We start from the raw sequence: 22,918 nt of genomic DNA on the forward strand, positions 1-22,918 counted from the left end.
AATTATGACTCCTTTAAGATAAAATGATCAAAAAAATAAGATTTTCGCACTGATTCAAAAGAATTGAAAATTACAGCACTTAATTTTTTTTGCTTGGTTTTTCACCAAACCGGGCCTTATAGCTTTTTTTTTTTTTTACTACCCGTTGCAGCCCCAAAACGGACCACAGGCCCCCACGTTGCTCCTAGCACCAACAAAGGGTAATGGGTGTACTCTGGATTCGGCTTCATTGGACAAAAAATCTTCGAAGAAGAAACGGATCAACGGATCAGCAAAGGGTAATGGGCAAACTCTACGGGGGTTAAAATACCTAGACCACCTTGTTTGGTTGTTAGTTTGAAGGTAATATTTTGAGATAAAAAAGTTGTATAACTTTTCGTATCTAGTCAATTTTATTAATATTTTAACATTTTTTTTACTTTCTAAATAAAGATATGCTATATGCATCCAAGAAAATAAAAAATACAAAAACAGTTACTAAATACAAAAAACACGAATAACTTCTTTTATTAATAAAAAAAAAAGGTGCCATAATATTTGGGTCCAATATAATAGTGAATCGGGTCGGCCCGGTCCAGTAACTTGTCATCTTGCGCGACTCGTATTTAGGCCCTAGGTTTCTTGCACAGTCGCGTTTACAGGCTTCCGAAGTCGCGGTCTTTAAAATTTCAGCAAATCCCATACTTAATTGACCGGAGGTTTCTCTCTCTTCCAATTGCTGGTGTGGATTTCTTGCTGTTTAGGTATTATAGATCCTCTCTTAATCTACTTGATGATGATGATTGTCTACTTACTTTGTAGTAGTAGTTTATATACCTCCGAAACACGTCCTTTGGTTGTTTAAAATTTATACAGCGGGATGAACGTGGGGCAATTATTTTGCTGATTTGATTTTTTAATTTTCCTTTTGACTGAACGGCGCATCGGTTCCGCTCTCAATTTCCACAACTTTCTTGGTAACCGAACACGGCCCCTTGGATTCTCTTTGAATCGTCGAGTTTTTGTTGAGATTAATGTCTAGGCAGATTTCAAGTTCATACCGAATATCTGAGCAGGGGTCATATAGGTTGAGTTGCCTTCTTGCACCGCTTGCACCGCTTGCACACGCACACAAACACTCACTTCTTGTTTCCTGTATACTTAATGTACATGATTTTATATTTGTTAGTCAATTCGGATGTTTTTGGGTTACAAGGTTCCTCCAAAGAATGAACTCTTGAAGATGAGAAGAGAGATGTTGTGCATAATACTTGGTCCGTATTTACGAAAGTTCTTTCTTTTGATATAGAGCATGTTCTTAGTATGTATTATCATTATCATGTTTTTCCAGGTTTAAGAAGAATGTTAGGGTTTTGGTCTTGATCCCATCTAGCATGAGATTTAGAGATTTCTTTGAAACTTCAAGCTGTTGTTTTTGTATGCTTAACTTGGTGAAGAGATCAAAATATTTTACTAGTTGTCTAAGTGGATGCTATTTGTTATACTAGTCCGTCTCCTCTGATCTTGAGTGCTGTAGTTTCTCATTACTTACAAGAATATCATTGTGTTATGAAAGTGTTAGTCATGCGGAGGTACAGCCCAGCATACTACAGTCCTCCGAGGAGAGGATATGGTGGCCGAGGACGAAGCCCCCCACGTAGGGGATATGGGAGAAGCAAGGAACAGAATAATGGTAGCCTTTTAGTTCGAAACATTCCTTTGGACTGCAGGTAAATTTTTTTTTTTAGTAGAGATAACAAATCAAAGGATTTCTGGTATGCTTCATGCCAAAACCAAAATTTTGTGGCAACTCTTCCAAACTCATTAAAATGGGCTGCTTTCCTTCATGCCAAAGCAGCCAAACTGTACAATGTTAAATTTGCGAAAATGCCAATATTTTGCCAGAGCTCTCCTATCTCTCTTTCTTATTATGGGATTCATGTTTTTGTTGCGAAGGAAATAGAAGAAACTACTTATTGTGCTATCGAACACCATTTCCAAACTATGTCATTTGTGACTATAGTATGCCAAAATTCGGCTTTAGTGTTGGCATTTTGCTACCAACCATTTGGGATGCTCTTACGCTATAATGTTGTTAAATGCAGCTATAGCAGAGGATCCCTCTTTCTCTGCTTGGTCGTTTATCTATTTCCATTGCTTAAATCTTTATTGGTGTTGCAGACCAGAAGAACTTAGAGTTCCATTTGAAAGATTTGGGCTAGTCCGGGATGTTTATATTCCAAGGGACTATCACACAGGGTGAGTTGTTTCTACGAAGAATTGGATAACACTGTTATTTTTTTCTTTTGCTTGAGCTAAATTCGTTGTTTCGTATCAAAAGACCGGCATATGTTCCATTGTGGGCTAAAAGTGTAGCAGGGTTTAGGTTTATTTGTCTTACTTGAATTGGAAGGTGCAGACAAGGCAAACCGAATCAAACCTAGCAATAGGCTACTAATCTTAGGATGGCAGAACTTGGCTCGAGTTTATGTTTGACCCGAGCTTTCAATCACTGTTGGTTCTTTTGAATGATTACTTGGGCTTGGATTTGAGGGTTTAACAAGCTGATGCTTAGCTCTACAGGAGTACATGGCTCTATTTGGTAACTTTAATGTTTCTAGATAACTTAATTGTGCATATCGATGCTTTGGACTATCAATGAAGGAAGCATGGTAATGTGCACATAAATTGAATTGGGTCTCTAGGCTTGCCCTCTCTGATGCCATTCGGTTTTGATTTGGGGGCATGGTTTCGCAACAAAACAGGTATCGGGGGGCCACTGTTTCAGTGGTATTTTGAGAGCAACCACTTTGTGCATATTGCCAAAGGTTAGGTCTGTCTCCAATCCTCCCCCGCCCATACCCCCAATGATTGGGGACTACATGGGTTCTGTTGTTGTTGTGTTATGTATCTAGATAACTTGTCATTCGGCGCTTAAGCTAGGAATTATGATCATCCACAAACATGAGAGTTCTGGCATTTTGCTGGTTCTTATGGTTTTTGGAGCACATCTGCGTGTATTCCTGATAAGAAAACAAACTGGTTTTCTTTTACTTCCTTGGGATGATTCTGAATTTTTAGCAAAATCTGGGACAGGCACTACTGCTGAAAGTGCTATCTTTATTGCATTTTTTTTGTCAACTTTAGAATCTTGGCATTCTTTTTTCTTCACCTTGCAATAGGTAGAATGTTTAAACGTTAGAATATTGAAAGGCTTGTTGGGTTATATTTTGAACTGTTTGTCAAGGTTTTATCATTCTGTTTTCATGGTTAGTTATGTTTTGAACTGGTTTGTCAGGGGGTCTGTTGGTTTGAAGTTAAAACAAGCCCAAGCCCCACATTTGCTGAAGGCCTACTGTTTAACATTGCTTAACGTTATTGGTCTCCAAGGGTGTTAGAGTAATGTTTGTTCCTTTATGGAGCGAAATCACAAATATACCCAATGAATAGAAGTTTGATGAGGAAGAAGGTTGTTTGTTGAACAAATGAAGACTATATGAGAAGATTTTTAACTGGGGACATGGTTGATTTCAAGTGCCTCATATATTTACAAGCAATGTGAAGAATTTTCAAGTCAATTGCAACTTTTGAAGTTGCCTTTCATATGTGACTGTAGAAGAAAAGGTCAGCCACTAAGCTTGGATTTTAGCTGATTTCATTCTTTTTCAACTTTGGTCTAAAAGTGTGCTGAAGTTAATGTTTGTATATCTCAAGCGACATCGAGGAATTACATTGTTGCAGCTCTTAGTATGCAATTTTTGATTAGTGATGTAAAGCTTTGTTAATATGCAATTGTTCAGACGCAAACTTAAGGGCTTGAGATGAAGCTTCCATTTGTCTCCTCTGTAGGGAACCTCGTGGCTTTGCATTTGTGCAGTTTGTGGACCCGTATGAGGCAGCAGAGGCTCAGTACCAAATGAATAGGGCGATATTTGCTGGTAGGGAGATAACTGTGGTTGTTGCTGCTGAGACAAGGAAAAGGCCTGAAGAGATGCGTAGAAGATCTAGTGTGAGGTAACTTCTGTGGGGTTATTATTTATCAAAAAAAAAAAAAAAAAACATCTATGGGGTTATTTCTAATCCTGTCTCGTTTAGTCTTACCACACATTCACCTCAACATTCTCATTTCCGCTACACTTATCGTGTTCACCTATTGGCCTATTAAGAAACAACAAGTGAACAAGATGAGTGTAGCGGAAATGAGAATGTTGAGGTGGATGTGTGGTAATACTAGACGAGACATGATTAGAAATGAAATGGTTCGTGAGATGGTAGGTGTAGCACCCATAGAAGAGAAGTTGAAAGAAAATAGGCTAAGGTGGTTTGGGCATGTCTACCGTAGACCAGGAGATGCAGTAGTTAAGAGAGTGAATAAGATAGCTTTGGGTAGCAATGCTACCGGGAAGGATAGACCTAAATTGACATTAGATGCTGTGGTGCGCAACAATATGAGTATAGTAGGTTTGTGTGAACAAGTGGCCATTGATAGAGCTCAATGGAGGAATATGATTCATGTAGCCGACCCTAAGTGATTCGGACATAAGGCTCGGTTTGGTTTGGTTTGGTTTGGTTTGGGGTTATTTTTAAATCTGAATGTTCTTACAGTTTGCCATTTCTGACTTTTTGTGTTATATTCAATCATACAGGGGAACATCAGGATATGGAGGTCGGCAATCTCGTTATGGTATGTTTTGCACTAACCACCCATTTGTTGCGTTGGATAGTTGCAGCTTCTCATTTGACTTACCCACCTAACACATGCACACCCCAAGGAAAAAAAGAACCTCAAAACCGACAAAACCCTGTAAAACTTGCTGGAAAAGGTGGTGAAAGTGGATAACTTGTTTTCACATGCTGAGAAGTGCCAATTTATCCAATTGGGGAGTGTGTGTGTGTGTGGGGGGGGGTGGGGGGTGGATAACTTGTTTTCACATGCTGAGAAGTGCCAATTTATCCAATTGGGGAGTGTGTGTGTGTGTGTGGGGGGGGGGGGGGGGGGGGGGGTTAAGGTGGAGGAATATTGAGTGAAACCAAGACCCTCAATTTGCTGTGCAGCACTGTTGTTCTAGGATGGCTTGCTGTTCATAGAGCTGACCTTTCCATTCATTGTCCTTCTAGAGTCTAAAGCCCAAACCGATATTAGAGCCAACTTGGGTACCATCATGTGAGTCGGAATGCTACAACCAAAGGTGTAGGGTGTACTAGCCAGAACGCTTTTTGAGTTGGGCATGTCACAGTTGTGCGGCTATGTATTAGTCCTGGTATCTTTCTATTTAGCGACGAGAAGAATGCGTTATTACTATCAGAAATCATGAGAATTTTTTTCCGCATTTTTAGCTTGGGCTTTTCTTTACGTCGAAAGGTAAGTTATTTTGTAAGTTTTTCCTCTATTTTTTTTGATTGTCTAGTTGCTACTCATAGAACTACTTTGAACATAGCCCCCCCCTCCCCCCCCTTCTTCCCCTTTTCATGACTTCTACAAGATGCCTAGGCTCAAAAACCTTTATGATTTTTGGTTGCACCTTGCGATTGGGATTGTTTATACTAGTGTTAATACCACAAAAAAGAGGATTGCCAATGCATCCCCCATGATATTGATAATCCTATTCTGTATCCTATTGTAATCACCTCATCTTGTCATGCTATATCCTGCCTAATACTCAAACATTGTCATATATCTTAGGAATTAGTGAATTACTAGTCCTGGCCCTATTTTAAACATATGTATTATTTCAACGTCTATCTCATGTAAATCACCTCCATGAATCAGACGCATCTTTAAATTTGGATTTCCTGTCACCTTCTTGCCTGCGAATGTGGGTGCATTGTCACATTTAACTGAAATTTTGCTCAAGTTGGAGATTTAGAGCCGATTTTGTTTTTAGTGAATTCTGGAGTTGAGACATGGGATATGAAGGTAAGCATTCGCTGGGAAGTTTCGATTAAGATTATTGTCTGTATTACTAAATAATTTGGGAGTCCAAGCTACTTATGGATGTAAGTAACCACCATTTACATCACTGCAGTTTGATCGTTAAACATAGCACAGTAGTGAAGTACGAGTCGGACCAATATGCCAATTGAGCTAGCTCCCTTCGTGTTCTTGATAAATACTTATGAACGTTTAGTTAATGGTCAGCTTTTTTATGATATTATATTGTATGTAGGGGTTCCTTTTGTGTATTATATGTTTTACTTCTAATTTTTTGACGGTTCTGTATCTGATATGCATTTTAGGACGATCTCGGTCTCGTTCAGTATCTTGTTCGCGTTCCCCCCATTACCCTTCTGGTTCTCGTAGTCGTCATCGTTCGAGGTAATATCTTGTGGCTTTTGATATCTTACTTAAATGCCACTGAATCAAGTGAAAAGGCTTGCTTTTTGTTGATTTCAGGTCCTATTCTCCTGCTCCCAGGCGTCGAGCTGACTACTCCATTTCCCCAAATAGAAGGCAAGCGGACCACTTAAGATCACCAAGAGAACCCCCTAAAGAGCGAGACAGTGACCGTGGTCGGAGGTCATACTCTCCAGGTTATGAGAATGATGGTGATGAAAAGCAAAATGGTGATGCGTATGGCAAGTAAGTAGAACTACCAGTAACCATTACTTTACCGATGTTCAAAGTAGTTCTATCAATTTTGCCATTTTACTTCTTGTGGACAGAAAAGAGATCCTTTATTTGCAAACTCTGAAGTTATGACGAATCTTTGTTACCAAATCTCAAGGACTGAAGGAAACAAGGTGACCTCAGGAGTGAAGGTTATCACAGCTGTAGGACAACCCACTCTTGAGGTTGGCAACTCACATTTGGGCTGAAGGCCGGGCCCAAGTCGCTTGGAGGAGGAATTTGGAATAGAGGCTTGAGGTTGAAGGGATCGTCTGAAGGCCTAGACCTCAACATGACTGCTACCTACCTTTTGCCTAAACTGCGAAGTGCCTTCCACGTGGCCCTTGCCAGTAGGCTAGCCCCCATTGACCTTTGACGAATAACACTTGAGCTTGGGCTGCATCTCCACTCATTTCCGATTGAATTGCTTTTGAGTTGGATGCTTTAACATAGTGTCAGAGCTAGGCTTTCGGAGGTTTTTGGACAAGACTCTATGTTGTTGATGGTTGGTTCCCCCTTTGTGAGTCAGGGGTCACGTGCGGGGGAGTGCTAGAGCTTGTCCCACATCGGTTAATAATCACCTCCAAAACTAGTATTTGAGCCTGGGCTGCCTCTCCGTCTATTGCCAATTGATTTTAAGTTGGATGTTTTAACAACACCTATCCAGCAAAGGTTTGATCCCTTAGGCCATAGGCGTTGGCCTTTCAGCCCAAGGACCATTAGGAGGTTGCCATGTTGCCATGTGTCCTTTAGCCAGGCATCTCTCTCATCTCACCTATATAAAAGACCCTTGTTATTATCCAAGACATTACGCGACATTGTCGTCGTTCAAGCCATTACCAGAGCATTATTTGGTCTCTCGACTGCGATATGTCTTGGGTTCTCTCCTCCTCCGCCTTTGGTATCCCGGATCACCTTCAGGGCCCCTTAGCCCACCATCAATTTAGCTTGGTGGTGAAATCAATAGTGTATTAAAGTTCTTGATGGTAGAAGATGAATGGCTATAAATGTCAAATTGGGTATAGTAACATTACGGTGCAGGTTGGACCTCCTTTCTACTACTGTAAATGTTCCCACCCTCTAGATTTCTACACCACATGCAAGCTCTCACATGTATGCACACACGACCAGCCCATTGAGATAATAAAAATGACAGTAGAAGACAGAAAGAGCCTTCTTTTTTTGTGGCACACTGGCAGTACCTTTTCTCCATTTCCCATGGAGTGACAATGGGTGTCAATCTGATTAAGCATGCATCAGAGGCCCATATTGGTGTAGTTCATTTTGATCCAAGTATGTTCTCTGTTTACCATCTGCAACAGGGGATGGTATGGCTGATATTTAGATTTTGGTTGTTGATTATTTGTATTTTCTGATCGAAACTGGTTGGACCTGATACTGATGCACTTAACTTTTTTTCATTCTCCGCCCAACTTCACCGTTGTAGGAAAGCTGCATATGACTCCAATGAAGCACGAAGGCCCTGGAAGTCTTCACCTGGACGAGCGTCACGATCACCTTCTGGATCTAGATCTAGGTCTGCTGATTTGTCACCCTAGCAGATAAGTGAAGGTAAGATGAAATCAAAGACATACTATATAATCCTTAAGCTTGTTTGCTACTCGTGTATCCAGTTCTGATCGTCTACTACCTATTTGAAGCAAATTATTTTTCTTGCAGATGGAGATTGAACTGGTAGTTTGGTTCTTGGTGTTGTTCTGTACGAAGATGTGGAAATGTTTTGCCCATCTGTGAATTCTATGGAATTTTGCGATCTTCTGCGTTGTGTGGTTATGGTATAGTGTTCTAATTATCTAATTTTCTGGAAAACAGATCATAGACCTCTTCGCCTTTGTCGTTAACGGTATTATGTTAGTTGAGACCGCTGCGTGCTATATTAAAGTGGTTTTCGATTATCTTGTTGAGGCTTGGCGAATTGGATTGGGAGACTTGGTGAAAAATGCTTGATATTTTCTTTCTTTGAGCACGAGGACACGCGTTTTTTGCAATAGACTATAAGGACAAGTGCTTGTCAAGATTACTACAGTACCCTTTAAAGTTCAAAAAACTAGTGAACCTTCACTAATCATTATAGAACATTTAATAACATATTAAACTTCACAGTGAAACACCTCACTAATTCGTACATAAATTAAATTTCAAAGTAAAAACTAGTGAAACATCACTAATCTTCATAAAACGAAAAAACATAACAAACTCCATAGAACACAACAATTCAATTTATAACTAGTGATCATAAAATTATTTCTATCGTTGGCCCTTTTCACCGATCATCTGAACAACTACGAGGAACCCCCCCCCCCCCCTCCTCTCTCTCTCTCTCTCTCTCTCTCTCTCTTGTGTATATATACCCACACACAACAGTATAGATTTTGAATATTATGATGTTCCTGTCAATTAGATATCTTATGATGTTTAGTGAGATTTCTTTAGTTTTATTTTGAAATCTAATGCATGTTGCGTTAGTTAGTGAGTTTCACTAATGATGGAAAGTTCTAGTTATTACTAAAAATTTTAAAAATCAACCAACTACTAACTCCGGTGACTCCCAACGCTGATTGGCGATCCTAAAAATTGGTGAAATTTTACTAAAATCGAATAGCTTAATATGGGAAACTTAGCCACGAGATTACAAATTGATGGATTTGGCCGCCTTCCAAGATTGCATCTCCTAATCTGTCTGACCAACCTTTTAGCTTTTCTTTTTGAAAGTTAGTGAGCACACACTAATTTAAAAAGTTAGTGAGGACACTAATTTTTTTTAACATCTGGCTGTACAAAAATTAGAGAAATTAGTGTACATTCACTAACTAGTACTCCGTATATGCTTAGGACGGAATCGAATGGCAATAATAATTTAGTTCTGGCGTTGCTTTGATATTTAGTGAATGTACACTAAAGTTAGTAAGCACGCATAATTTCAAATAGATTATAAGGACAAGTGTGTGACAAGATTATTAAAATACCCTTCTGCAAAATCAGTGAAAGCTCACTAATAACTAAATAATTTCACAAAATCCACAACCCCCACCTCAGCTGGCTAAGACCAAATGTCAACTCAGGCGAACCCCACTCCGACAACTAACTCCAGCCGCCTCCCAAAGTTAGTGAAAATTCACTAATATTGGAAAGTTTTAATTTACTACTAAAAATTCAAAAAAAAAACAAAAAATCCAACTATCAACTCTGTTGAACCCTCACTTCCGACAACCAACTCTAGCCAGCGACACCGAAGTTAGTGAAATATTACTAATATTGAAAAGTCCTAAATTAGTACTGAAAATTACAAAATCGATCAATACCAATTGCAGCGACCTCGAAAGTTAGTGAAACCTCACTAATCATCATAAAACATGTAAAAACATATCAGACTTCACAATTTGATTAGACTTTCGAACTAGCGAAATCTAGTGAAACCTCACTAATCATTGTAAAATATAAAAATGTAACAGAAGAAACTCCATAAATCTCGCCAAGAACATCCAACATATTTGGATCTGAACATCTCAAATGAGTCTGATAAAATAAAAACATCTCAATATAGGATAGCTTACATTTCATATGTAGATCTACGGGTCGTCGGCGGGGCAGTCGAAACATCCCAAAGGATTTGTCGAAATTCAAAAACAAAACATGGAATTTCACTAATTGAGAGAAAAAGAGATGATACGATCAAAAATGCAAGATCTCAAGCGCCGATTCTCCACAATCGACGGCAGCAATGGCAATGTAGTCGCCATGGTTGGCGAATCAAAGATGCTCTGATTGGAGGTTCTCACTGGGAATCTCCCTCGTGCGTTTGCCGCTGTCGTGTCCATCTCAGAGAGAGAGAGAGTAGTGGCCAAGGCGGAGTAGTGGATAATTATTATTTTTTTAATATTGAAATATTTATTAAATGCAAAATATGATTAATGTGGTGGTTATTTAAAAACTCCCTCTCTCTCTCTCTCTCTCTCTCTCTCACTTAAAAACTCCACTCAATCACTCCAAAAAAACCTCAAGGATCAACCTCCATTCGACCTTTCAATCTCGTTTTGAGCTCCAAATTCCTTGGGTCAAGATTGGAGGGAAGCTTTCTTCAATTTTGAAGTTTGAAGAGGTTAGGGCTCGTTCAAATCGCTTGGATCTCGGTCATTGTTGCGCGGTAGGGACTTCTTTGCCTCTTTTATCTGTTTATATGTTGATTAGGTGTAGGAATCGAGCCTTGATCGTCCTCCTTTGTCTCTTTGAAAGCTGTTAAAAATCTGCAGAAATTGCCCAAAATGCGTAGGGATCAATCCCTAATCATGGGGGATCGATCCTCCATTTTCTTCTCTGGACCAGCAGCTCCAGGGATCGATCCCTGGTCATGGGGGGATCGATCCCCCTCTCCTCTGGACAGCTTTTTGCTATTTTGCACTCTTTCGACCGTATTGTGCCCCGATCACTTCTAAACCCTTTTGGACACCTCCTAACCTATCTCAAGCATGTTCAATTGATTTCCTATGATTAATTGATGTTATCCTTGTTCCGTTGGCCTTCCGTTAGCGAGGAATGAATAAGAGTTTACTTGATTAAAACTACGTTGATATGCATCTTATTTATTGGTTGATTACTTGAAAATGTTTGTGGCATATTGGTAGCATGGTTGGCATAATGTATGATGTCTCATGTATGAATGTGATCACAAGGAAGTCTTAACTTGCATATTGGATAAGAAAACAGTTGTGTGGGTCGAAAGTTGCGATATGGAGTCTCGTAAAGCAAAGGGTGGTAATACAGAGACTCAAGTGGGTCTCATAACGCAAGGGGTGATAATACGGTGATCCGAGTTGATAGGGTTCACTGTAACGCAAGGGGTGGCAATACGGTAACCCTCGAGGTGTTATACTGTAACGCAAGGGGTGGAAATACAGATAGTGGAGATTGGTGATAGCAAGTCGTGTCAAAACTATACGAGTTGTTTGTGTCTTGTGAACTATGCATCAAAATGTGATAATGTCATGCTTCAGAACGATCGTAGTAGATGTTGGCATATCTATGAGTTGATTGCTATCCATTGATTGAATTACAACTTCTTGTCTTCTTTCCCCTGGACTTGTCATCATATTTGCATATAGAATTGGTAAAGATTTTTCTACTGGGCTAGTGTAGCTCAACCTATTATTATTTTCAGATTGGAATGCTGGGTAATAGCTTGCATGGACCGTGTGCTTGGACGTAGAAGACTTTTGGAAGCTAACATCATTTAGTTACTTAATCATCTTTATAATGACTCCCTTTTGAAAAAGATGCATCTGTAACTATTTCCTCTAGATTTTCCTTTTGACTAAATCGTTTGTAACTTAAGAACTTGTTCATACTTGTACTTAAGCTTATTTTGGGTCAGAGTGCCAATGTTGTATATCTTTAAACTAGGGAATTTGAATTGTAAGTCAAACAGGTGGGAACTCTTTTGGGGTATTACTTATGTTATGTGAGGAACTTTTATTGAAATGGGTTATTTATTTATGTTGAAAATCGAGGGCGTGACAAATTGTTATGAGAGAAACTAGGTTTGAATACTTTGAGACCGTGGGGAGACTTTTAGTCTCATGGGTTTAAAATGTCACATCTTTTCGCATAACATGCGTGTGCTTGTATGAATTGACATTTCTTGGACTATATGGCATTGCATTTTAATATAGTAGAGTGGTGTAGAGTTGTTTCTTACTCGTGTTGGGATAGTTTGAGGCTTAGACCTCATAAACTGATGTTGTGATTGATGAAAGATGCCTCCGAGAATGCGTGCTAGGTAGGGTGAGGCTGAAAGAAGGGGTAGTCGTGGCCGTGGCCGAGGGGTGCCAATTGAGGACGAGGTTAGTCAACATGGGGAGAATACGAATGGGAATCTGGGGGAAAGGGCCCGACACGGTCGGGGAGAGGAAGTACCGATCGTTCAAAAACCTTTTGCTAGGGATTTTGTTGTGGCTCTTGCGGCTGCAAACTTTCTAAACCCAACTCCAAGGGAAAGTGCAGACAATCGTGCCTTGTCGGGAATGAGGGAGTTCAGCCATAGGAATCCACCAACGTTCGATGGGTTGAGCAGTGACCCTCTTGTGGCCAATTATTGGCAAGCTCAAATCCGAAAACTTTTCAAGGCTTTTAAGATCACGGAGGATGACTTACAAGTTAACATCGTGGCCGTTCAACTAATCAGGGAAGCTAATGAGTGGCGGGACTCGGTTTTAGAATTGAGAAAGGATGCAAAGAGAGCGGCAAGGACCGCGGCTCAAGCAAATGAACCAGATGTGGAGAACTTAACTTGAGCCGAATTTGAGATGCTCTTCGAGGAGCAATACTTTTCGAAAATGAGTCGTGACTAGTTGAGAGATGAGTTTGAGAAGCTAAAGCAGGGGAATATGACTGTGTCGAAGTATGCTTTGAAGTTCCAATCTCTGTCCCGTTTTGCGCTAGAGTTGGTGGTAACTGAAGAGAGGAAATGTAGGCGGTTCGAAAAGGGGTCGCATGACACCGTGAAGAGAATGGTGATGGCACAATGCAAAGGGAGATTTTTCAATGTCGTCGAGTGTGCAAGGAGCATCGAGATACCATATGAGGCACCAAGAAATCCTAAGGTTTGGGAACCGAGACAACAGGTAAGGGGTACGAGTTCTTCTTCGGGGAGTTTTTGTAGTCAGGGGAGGAAGAGACTATGGGATCAATTTTCAACTTCGCAGGGTCCGTCAAACTTTAGGCCTCCATCTTCTTTTTTTGGGACTCGGGGAGTTTCTAATAGACCTCCGATCGTGTGTCACGAGTGTGGTCAAGCGGGGCACATTGGCACTTAGTGTCTGCGGCTTTTGGGTACATGCTTTACTTGTGGGAAGACCGGCCATTTTGTAAGGAATTGTCCGTGAGGAGAAGGGGCCCGTAGCGAGTCTGGTTCAGTGCAGTAGCCGAAGGGTGGACAGGGTTCTAGTTGGCAATCATTTCAGGGTACTCAGAGGCAGCAACAGCCTCCTTCCGTCAAACCACTTCAATTCAAGGATCTCAGGTTGAGAGAGGAGCGAGTTCTTTGACACCTACCCAGGGTTCCGGTTAGTAGGGTGGACATGTTCAGAGATAGATCACTCAGGAAAGGGCATTTGTTATCACTTCTGCTATTTCGCCTTCACCACCTCCTCTCAAACCCCGAAGACTTCAGTTATGAGGGGTACATTTCTATTATTTAACTCCTTTGCTAGAGTACTCTTTGATTCTGGAGCATCACATTCATTCATTGCTGGATCTTTTGCTTGTGCTTTAGAACTGAAAATCGAAAGTATTAATCCTCCATTGTTTGTTGAAACACCCATAGAGGGTAGATCGCCATTAGATCGTGTTTGCTGGGATTGTGAACTTATTATTTGAGATCATCGTTTTACCTTTGACTTCATCGTGTTGAATATATCGGGGTTTGACCTTATTTTGGAAATGGATTGGTTGTCTACATTTCATGCTACCACAGATTGCTTCAAGCATCGGGTCTGTATTTGTCTGCATGGGGGTGCTTGTTTTGAGTTCTTTGGGGAGTGTCGGGAATCGTTAGAATCGTATTGGTGTGGATCTTGGGAGCAAGAATCGGTGTATGCCTTATTGGCAAATTTGGCCTTAGATGAGGACGTATCTGCTCATGGAGAGCTACCTCTTGTCATTTGCGACTTTCCAAATGTGTTTCCGAAGGAGTTACCCGGTTTACCACCCGAGAGAGAAATCGAATTTTCTATTGATTTGCTTCCTGGTACCGCTCCTATTTCCGTACCTCCTTATAGCTTCGCGCCTGCCGAGTTGAGAGAATTAAAGATTCAGTTGCAAGAATTGGAGAGTTTGGGGTTTATCCGTCCGAGTACGTCACCGTGGGGAGCACCGGCCTTGTTTGCTCAAATAAGAGTTTAGAGTTACAAATATTCCATAGTCAAAAGAATTATAACTTAAGTTACAAATACATCTTTCAAAAAGAAATTTACAAAGATGAATAAATAACTCCTTTGGTTAGCTTTCAAAAAGGTTTGTCCACTCTCCAAGCATTCCAGTCATGCAAGCTATGGTTCCGGGTTAGCACTTGAAAATGATATAAGGCTTGAGCTACACTAGCCCAGTAGAAAAGTATACGCAAACTCTATATGCAAATGAGCAATACGGAAGAACAAATAATAGAAACCAAACGACAACAGATGCAAGCACAACTTATCATGATCATAATGTCCAGCTATCACCGATCCTTCTTCTCGACATACTCTTAAGTCTTGTTTCATTCTATTCGTGTCACAACATCTCGTATCCTTTATGTGTCTGAGCCGAAGCTCCTGCCGGGCCAATTATGGGATCCCGATATCCCCTGCCCAGAGCCCACCTTATAGGTTAGGCCTTGAGTGTTCAATACAAGCATTAGCTCTTGCTGGGCCAATTATGGGATCCTGATATCCCCTGTCAGGCACCCACCCGTCGATGGGCCCTGAGTGTTCGTGCGTTGTTCACATGCTCATGTGTATCGATCGTATTTCAACATGTAATAACTTACATTTCTCATTTCTTAACTAAACGAATTCATTCAAGTCCATCGGATACCACTTTAGTGTGAAACAAGTAATACTCTTCAAAACACTTGAAAGAATGTATATACAAACCCATTAGGCCCGATGGGAAGCTCCAAAAAGTAATTTGGAAAAACGTAGGAAAAGCCGCTCCTAGACATTGTGCCTATCGGTAGAAGAGAAGAATTCTGCACTTGACCTACTAGTAGGTGAAAGTTCCTACCGGTAGAAACTGGAAACAGAAAGGCCAACATTTTCCAGGAAACGTTTTGTACTTAGCCTACCGGCAGAAGAAAGTGCCTATCGGTAGGTGAATGAGTACGTTTGAGCTGGTTATGAAGAATTTCTCACTTGTCCTACCGATAGGAAGAGTATCATTTAGGCTATTTTTGACAGGAATTTCAGATTTTGATCCAATCCCGCTAATGACCAATACAAGCTCAAATAAGGCACAAGAACACTCAAATAACATATAAAGAGAGGTAGAATTCCCTACCTCGAGTTTTCATGTAATAACCTTGATTTTTGGTAAATAAAAATTTTGTTAAAAATTTAAATTTAAAATTTTAATTACTTGGATTGCTTTTGAAATCCCTTTTAATTTTTAAAAATCCGTCATAATTAGATTTTAGCCCTTTAAAAATTCGTTTCTTGATTAAAAGCCCTACTTGGCTAATATAGCTAGATTCCAACCGATTAGTCGGAGGAACCTATTTACCAATTCACCTAGTTATAATTTCCTAACCCTAGATGAACCTTTACCCATTGGTCAATAAAAGTTAGGGAAAATTTTATCCATTGGACAATAGAAAACCTAGATTTTCTACCAAAGATATTTTTTGCTAGATTTGATAAAGTACTCATATATAGTTATATATACTCATGCCTAAAGGACATATGATATTATTCTAGTATATATAGTACCTCACCCTTTTATCCATTGGTCAATAAATACTAGGAAAATTATTACCCATTGGATAATAGAGTTAGTCTTACCAACAAGTATTAGGGTTTTTTAAATAAATATTTCCTAGATTTCCCATGTGTTGATATACTTATATATATATATATATATATATATATATGTGTGTGTGTGTGTGTGTGTGTGTGTGTGTGTGTGTGTGTGTGTGTGTGTGTGTGTGTGTGTGTGTGTATGTACCTTATAGATTTAATATCCTAGATTTCCTAGGTACACTAGTACAATATTATAATAAGAACATGTGCCAATTTGAACTATTTTAATAAGGAATTTTGATTTAGAAATCTACCTAGATTGCATGGTACACACTTATATATATATATATATATATATATATATATATATATATATATATATATATATATAGATAGACACACACACTTATATTATTACAAAGTACACATGTGTTTATTAGAATAGTTTAATAGGAAAATCTTGGCTTTGAAATCCCATTAGATCACATAGTACCTTAAGTACATTTTTATAGATATGTTCATTTGCACATAGAGGTATATATATATATATATATATATATATATATATATATATATATAGTCCGGTTCCGGTGAGGGATCCCGCACTTTCTTATGGTGCGGGACTCCCCTTCCCGATTGAATTTTGATGATCTGAGCCGCTCAAAGTGACCAGAACGTGATTTTAAAGGTCCCCGCGAGAAAACAGAAAAAAGAAATGACCGGGAAGGGCTTCATCGGAGCAGTTTTCATTGAACGGTTCAAAAATCGGATGAAGCCCTTCCCGGTCATTTTTTTTGCTGATTTCTCGCGGGGACCCTTAAAATCACGTTCTGCACACATTGAACGGTTCGGATTTTCAAAATTTGATCGGGAAATGAGAGTCCAGCATTTTAACAAAGTGAGGGATCCCTCATTTGATCCGTGGTATGTGTGTGTGTACTAGAGAGAGAGAGAGAGAGAGAGAGAGAGAGAGAGAGAGAGAGAGAGAGATGGAGAGTGGCCGAGAGAGAGAGAGGGAGGGAGAGAGAGAGAGAGAAAGAGAAAGGAAGAGAGAGAGAGAGATTGGATTGTACCTTTATCCTCCATGATCTTCTTACATCCTTTCAATCTATGGTTATATATTTCTCCAAGCAAAATCTATCTTCCAATGTCCTTTTATGTTCTTTTAATCACCAAATCTTGTACAACCCTTCCTTTCCTCCACCAATCTTTCCAAAATCAAATCCAAAGTACCAAATCTAGCCATGCAAGCCTAGAACTAGGTGGGAGATGTGCAAGCAACCCTTGACCTAACCCATCAAGCTTTCAATCAAGCAGGAAAGGTGAGAAAAAGATGAGATATATATATAGAGAGAGAGATTCGGGTGGGAGAGGGAGAGAGGAGAGCCTTGGCCTATAAATAGCAAGCTCACCCAAGTCATTTCTCACACTTTCATTCCTTGCTCCAACTTCTCTCTAGAAATTCTAAGCTTTCTAAGTACCAAAGTTCGAGTTTCTTTAAGTTCTTGAAAGCTACCATCAAACCACTCCAAAAATCATCCCTAGATCTTTAAAGTAGCCTAGTTTAGTTAGCAAAGTTGTTTCTAGGAAGAGAAAATCCATCTCTCTTCCTTTCGAAGCAAACCGGAGTCGTTACGTCACCGATTGGCAAAACCGACAACCAACTCTCAAAAACCGACCAACCGCCAAGAAGTAAGGTAGAGTCCCTAGTCCACTAACTCTACGTATAGTATAGAACCATACGTTGAAAAGTAGAATGTCCTTAGTTCAAAGTATGAATATCCGTAACCATTTTCCCTAAGTGGATAAGGTTATCTATCGTTCATAATAGTTGGAATGCATGTTTGTCAACAAGTTTATCGTGCTAATGGAAGTGTGAGCATGTTGAATAAACGACTTTTACTTTAATAAACATATGTTTATTTGAACTTCCCTCAAAGGAAGAAAAGACGAATTTTAAAAAGAATTGGAATGTTAACACTTGATCGGAAACATTCTTATTTTGATCTTTAAAATGGTTAGGAACATGCATACATGAATTGCTTGTATTACTTGTGGTATAATATTGAGTAGGATGATCTTGCTAGTTTAGTTTCAAGATTACAATGAATGATTTATGATTACGTATGTGAAAAGTCTTACTGCGGAGTCGATGCATGAAAACGAGACACGGAAATTGAGAAAATAGAACATGACACCTATGGTGTGGTTAAAGAAAAGGCGTGTTTTGAAAAGGTGAAATGTTTTTAGAAACCGCAATGTGGCCGGACTTGCCCATTGTGGGAATGTGTGTGTGTGTTTCAATGGAAATTCGGATCAGCGAAACCATTGTGAGGCTGTGTGCGTTCCCATGTGAACTCGGAGCGGCGGAACCATGGTGAGGAATGGCTTGGTTATCTGTGGAGAGGAGCCAATGCAAATTTTGTGTGCAAATGGGAACCCGGTGCGGCGGAACCATTGTGAGGATACAGGGAGACCGGAACGGCGGAACCGAGGTTGGATGTGTTAAAACGATTTTGAAAATGTTGATAAATGGAGACATGGTCCACGACGAGTTGCGTAGGAGAAACTCAGAAAATCATGGACACCAACGTTAGTTTGAATAGTAAATGCGGATGTGACATTGTTAACTGTTAATGTTATGATTTAATGTTTGTAATTTAAGGGCTAGTGGGTATGGGTTTTCTATTGAGCCTTCGTAGCTCACGGTGTTACTTTTTGGTGACCTTGACATATTATATTGGTGGCGAAGCTGGTATAATGTGTCAGATCTTATAGATGAAAAATGTGAATGTAGACACCCCAATCTGGGCTTCCAGATTAGTTTACTTACGGTTTTTGATTCCCCAATGATGAAATGGATCAAGAACACCCCGGGAATGATAGCGTGTTTGAGCTTTGAGTGTTTGAAAAACCCTTGAACCTAACCTAATTCTAAGCCACTTCAAAAGGCCAATAAACCCTACTGACTCGCGCCAGGGCGCAACCATCGCGCGTCGGGGCGCACCATCGTGCGCTAGACTGACTCCCTCGCGCGATGGTCAAACTACCAGGTGGTGGTCAACAGTCAAAGCTTGACCGTTGACCATTGCGCGCCAGGGCGCACCATCGCGCGCCAGACTGACTCTATCGCGCGATGGTCCAAGATGTCCCCATCACCTTTATCAGCTGGGAAGCTTAGCCACCAAGCAAACTTCAGCCAGCCTCGTGGACTGGCTGAGCTCTTTTCCTTGCACCAACCAGATTCACCCTCTTCTCTCCCTATAAATACCCCCTTTGTTCATCCATTCAAGAGGTTCAAGAATTTTGAAGGGTTACACCTTGGGTTACCAAATTTTAAGTCCAAAGAAGAATTACACTCACCATCCTCCATTTTCACACTTCAACCATCCAAGAACAAAGCTTGTTCTCCTCCTCCAATCATTCAACCACTCAAACAACCTTTCACTCAAAGCTCAATCTCTTTCAAACTTAATCTAGGTATAGCTTACCTACTATTTTCTGTTCTGATCCCTGAGGGGGGCTAGCAGGGCCAAGGCTGGTAATCAATGCCAGTCCTGGTCCTAAAGCTAGCAAGGTTTCAAAAACCGTAGAGGCAAGAACCAGCGCGCGACGGTCCCATATACGCGCGCGACACTCTCACTTCTTCACACGATGGACCGCGTGGGGATTGGTTTCTTGCTGTTTTTGTGTATTTATTTATATATAGATCACTGTTAAGCATGTTAAAAACCAGTTTACTGCTTTCCTTTGTTAGAAACTGCTAGTTTGTTCGTAGTTAATTTGTGTTTATGCTGTTTTAGAGTACCCCTGGGATCATTCTGGACATGTACCAGAACCCAGAAACGTGTAAACCAAACATTGGTTAAAAGGCTCAGACCATCGCGCGCCAGGGCGCACCATCGCGCGACAGACTGCCTCCGACCAGTGAGTGGCCTTGCACGGGTAGCTCGGCCTTAGGCCATTATTTTGTCTCCACACTGTTTATGGGGTGTTTTATTAATTTGTAGGGCTTTACAGCCTTTAAACTGTATATTATGCTGCTTATAACTGCGTGGTTTGTCCTGGGTGTGTACTGGTCCTTCCAGAGCCCAGAGGGTTTGAGAATAAGAGCTATGGGTTTGAGCTCACCAGCGTGCGCGTGTCTTGGAGTTGGGCGCGCAGGAGTAAACAACATGCAGTTGACTTGTTCAGTGCATGCTGGTTTCTTCCTGCGCACGTCATTCCAAAACAAGGGCCTCCCAGTTTGTTTAAACTCCCACAAGAGTCTGTTATCATCCTATACTAACTGTCATCCATGCTATTCTATCACATCCTGCAAACATGTTACAGTTTTAATCCCCTTTAATTGTTCCCCCGCCCTAATTGGCTAAAAAATTGATTAATCAAACAGAATCGCAAACATTATTCGCAAATGCCTAAGTAAAGACTGATCTCCGGATTGGGCGAGAGGGGTTCCTTAAAACCATTCCCCTCTCGTAACTTGGCTCCCAAACCCAGATATGGTTATGACGGATTGGTGCCTTCACTTTTTTTCAAATCAAACAGCACAGCTAGAGTTTCAAGTTCGGTTCCTTGGGTGTCGAACCTTCAAACCCAAGTGGTGACTCTGAATTGAGCGCTCGTCTGCCGAAAGAAAGCGCTCTCATCGATCCACCCTCTTTTTTTCCTGGCACGCTGCCCACAGTGGCGACTCTGCTAGGGATATCGAATCAATATTAATCTATATTTAGATTTTAATACACTTGAGAACAATCCCACAAAAGTTTGTCAAAATAGTGAGCTTCGCGCTGCTAAAGAAAGGATTGGTGATTTAACAGGACCTCGTGTCCGGCCATCCTGACTGGGGCTTTTTCGATTGTTCTCTCGCGTAGTTTCTTCTAAGTATTTGTTAATAAAGAGAGCCAAATTTGAAAAGGCATTTGCGAATTTGCGATTCTATTCCATTAATAAAATTCTTTAGCATCTTCATATGCATCGATGTGGGATAAAGCCTCGTTGGATCGTTTTGGCAATCCGGCATGGTTTACCGAAGCCCGGGGACCCTGAATGACCAACAACCTTCGACGATGATGAGTTATTTTACCGTTTGACTGTTGCTCTGCGGTTATGCAGGCAGCGGGAGGTATATCTTGGCTCTAGTCTGAGGAACCTGTTACAAGCCAAAACCAACCTTTGCATATACAAAGCATTAGAACTCTCCAAACTAGGACAGGTACCTACAGGGTAAGATCTACTTGCATCTAACCCCATATACTATCCACGTGTTACTGCTTTCCCTATGGCATGCACTGTACATACATACCGTTTTGCGTAGGAGCATGTTTAGGGCGGCTTCTAGGTTGTCTCTCTTTCGAGTCTGTCTTACGCCTATTAGGATGCTGCTTTGGCCCGATGAAGAGTCATGCATCTTGATCCCCTGTGTATCGAATGGGCACAATGCTAGTGATAAAAAATATAATCTAATATTTTTTTGATCCCATGTTCGATACACGCTAGCATTAGTCTCATTCTGTACACTAAATGAATTTGGAGTACCACGTGACGATATCCTTGCTAGGGCATAGAATAATTTTTCCTACACTTCTCTCTCCCTCTCCCACGTCCCCCCTCTTTCTCTCTCTTCCCCTCCCCCCACTCCCACGTTTTTATCTCTTTTATTTTATTTTTTTTAAAAACTTTAAATTCTAGAAATTTAGAAAAAATTTCAAAATACCCCCCAATCTTTACACCAAAATTCAATTAGACTCCCAACCTTTTAAAAACTTCAATTTTACTCCCAACGTTATCTTCCGTTAATCAAAATGCCCCCTTCCGTCTGAATGACTAACAGATTTCGTTAAAAGATCCGTTAAATAGCATCCTGATCGAATTTCGATGATCTGAGCCGCTTAATGTGTTCAAAATGTGATTTTAAGGGTACCCTCAAGAAATCAGCAAAAAAAATTATCGGAAAGGGCTTCATCTAAACAATTTTTTTTTTGAATATAATTTTTTATTGAACTATATTCAATAAAAAAAGGTTCAGATTAAGCCCTTCTCGATCATTTTATTTGTTAATTTCTTGCCAGTATCCTTAAAATCACGTTTGAATCATATTGAGCGGCTAGGATCTTCGAAATTCGATTGGGAAAGGGGAGGTGCGGATCGATCCCGATTTTGTTCAAGTTTGGATGTCTGAATTTTGCTTCGGCCTGCACCTCCTATTTTCCGATCAAATTTCGATGATCCGAGCCGTCCAATGTGATTAAAAAGTGATTTTATGGGTACCCGCGAAAAATCAAAAAAAAAATGATCAGAAAGGGCTTCATCTGAGCAGTTTTTATTGAACTATTCAATAAAAAAAACTGCTCAGATAAAGCCCTTCCCGGTCATTTTTTTGCTGATTTCTAGCAAATACCCTTAAAATCACGTTTTGAACATGTTGAGCAGCTCAGATCATTGAAATTCGATGGGGACGCTATTTAACGGAATCTGTTTATTATTTGAACGGAAGGGGGTGTTTTGATTAGTGGAAGATAACGTTAGGAGTAAAATTGAAGTTTTTAAAAGGTTGAGAGTCTAATTAAATTTTGGTGTAAAGATTGGGGGGTATTTTGAAATTTTTCCAGAAATTTAGGATTGAGGGTTGGGAGCTTTTTGGCTTCAATTACATTATTATAGGATATAGATAGAATAGATAGATAGATAGATAGATTGGTTAGCAACCCCATGCAAATAATCCAAAACCCATTTTAATATCCCCTTCATTTCATTCTTTTGTTTCCCCAGCCAACACACGGCCGGGGGGGGGGGTAGCCACCATTCCTCCATCTCCCATCTC

General features: G+C 40.3%; 1 protein-coding gene and 1 non-coding gene across 3 annotated transcripts; both read left to right on the forward strand.

Annotated features, from left to right (window-relative positions):
• Window positions 1-604: 604 nt before the first annotated feature.
• On the forward strand, window positions 605-8,502 carry LOC131318963 (serine/arginine-rich SC35-like splicing factor SCL30). Of its 2 annotated transcripts, none has more exons than XM_058349037.1 (9): window positions 605-743; window positions 1,556-1,709; window positions 2,161-2,238; window positions 3,829-3,993; window positions 4,626-4,663; window positions 6,217-6,295; window positions 6,374-6,559; window positions 8,034-8,158; window positions 8,267-8,502. In XM_058349037.1, the coding sequence occupies exons 2-8, from the start codon at window positions 1,564-1,566 to the stop codon at window positions 8,143-8,145; spliced, it is 804 nt and encodes a 267-aa protein (XP_058205020.1). In that variant the 5' UTR covers window positions 605-743; window positions 1,556-1,563; the 3' UTR covers window positions 8,146-8,158; window positions 8,267-8,502. The 2 variants fall into 2 exon arrangements, with proteins under 2 accessions (XP_058205020.1, XP_058205021.1); XM_058349038.1 differs by having other exon boundaries at window positions 634-743; window positions 1,562-1,709.
• On the forward strand, window positions 2,636-2,743 carry LOC131321450 (small nucleolar RNA snoR100). The gene has a single exon (XR_009198497.1). It is a non-coding gene; the product is annotated as a small nucleolar RNA snoR100 (small nucleolar RNA).
• Window positions 8,503-22,918: the final 14,416 nt, after the last annotated feature.

Source organism: Rhododendron vialii, chromosome 3a (assembly GCF_030253575.1).
Source record: "Rhododendron vialii isolate Sample 1 chromosome 3a, ASM3025357v1".
Lineage (NCBI taxonomy): Eukaryota > Viridiplantae > Streptophyta > Magnoliopsida > Ericales > Ericaceae > Rhododendron > Rhododendron vialii.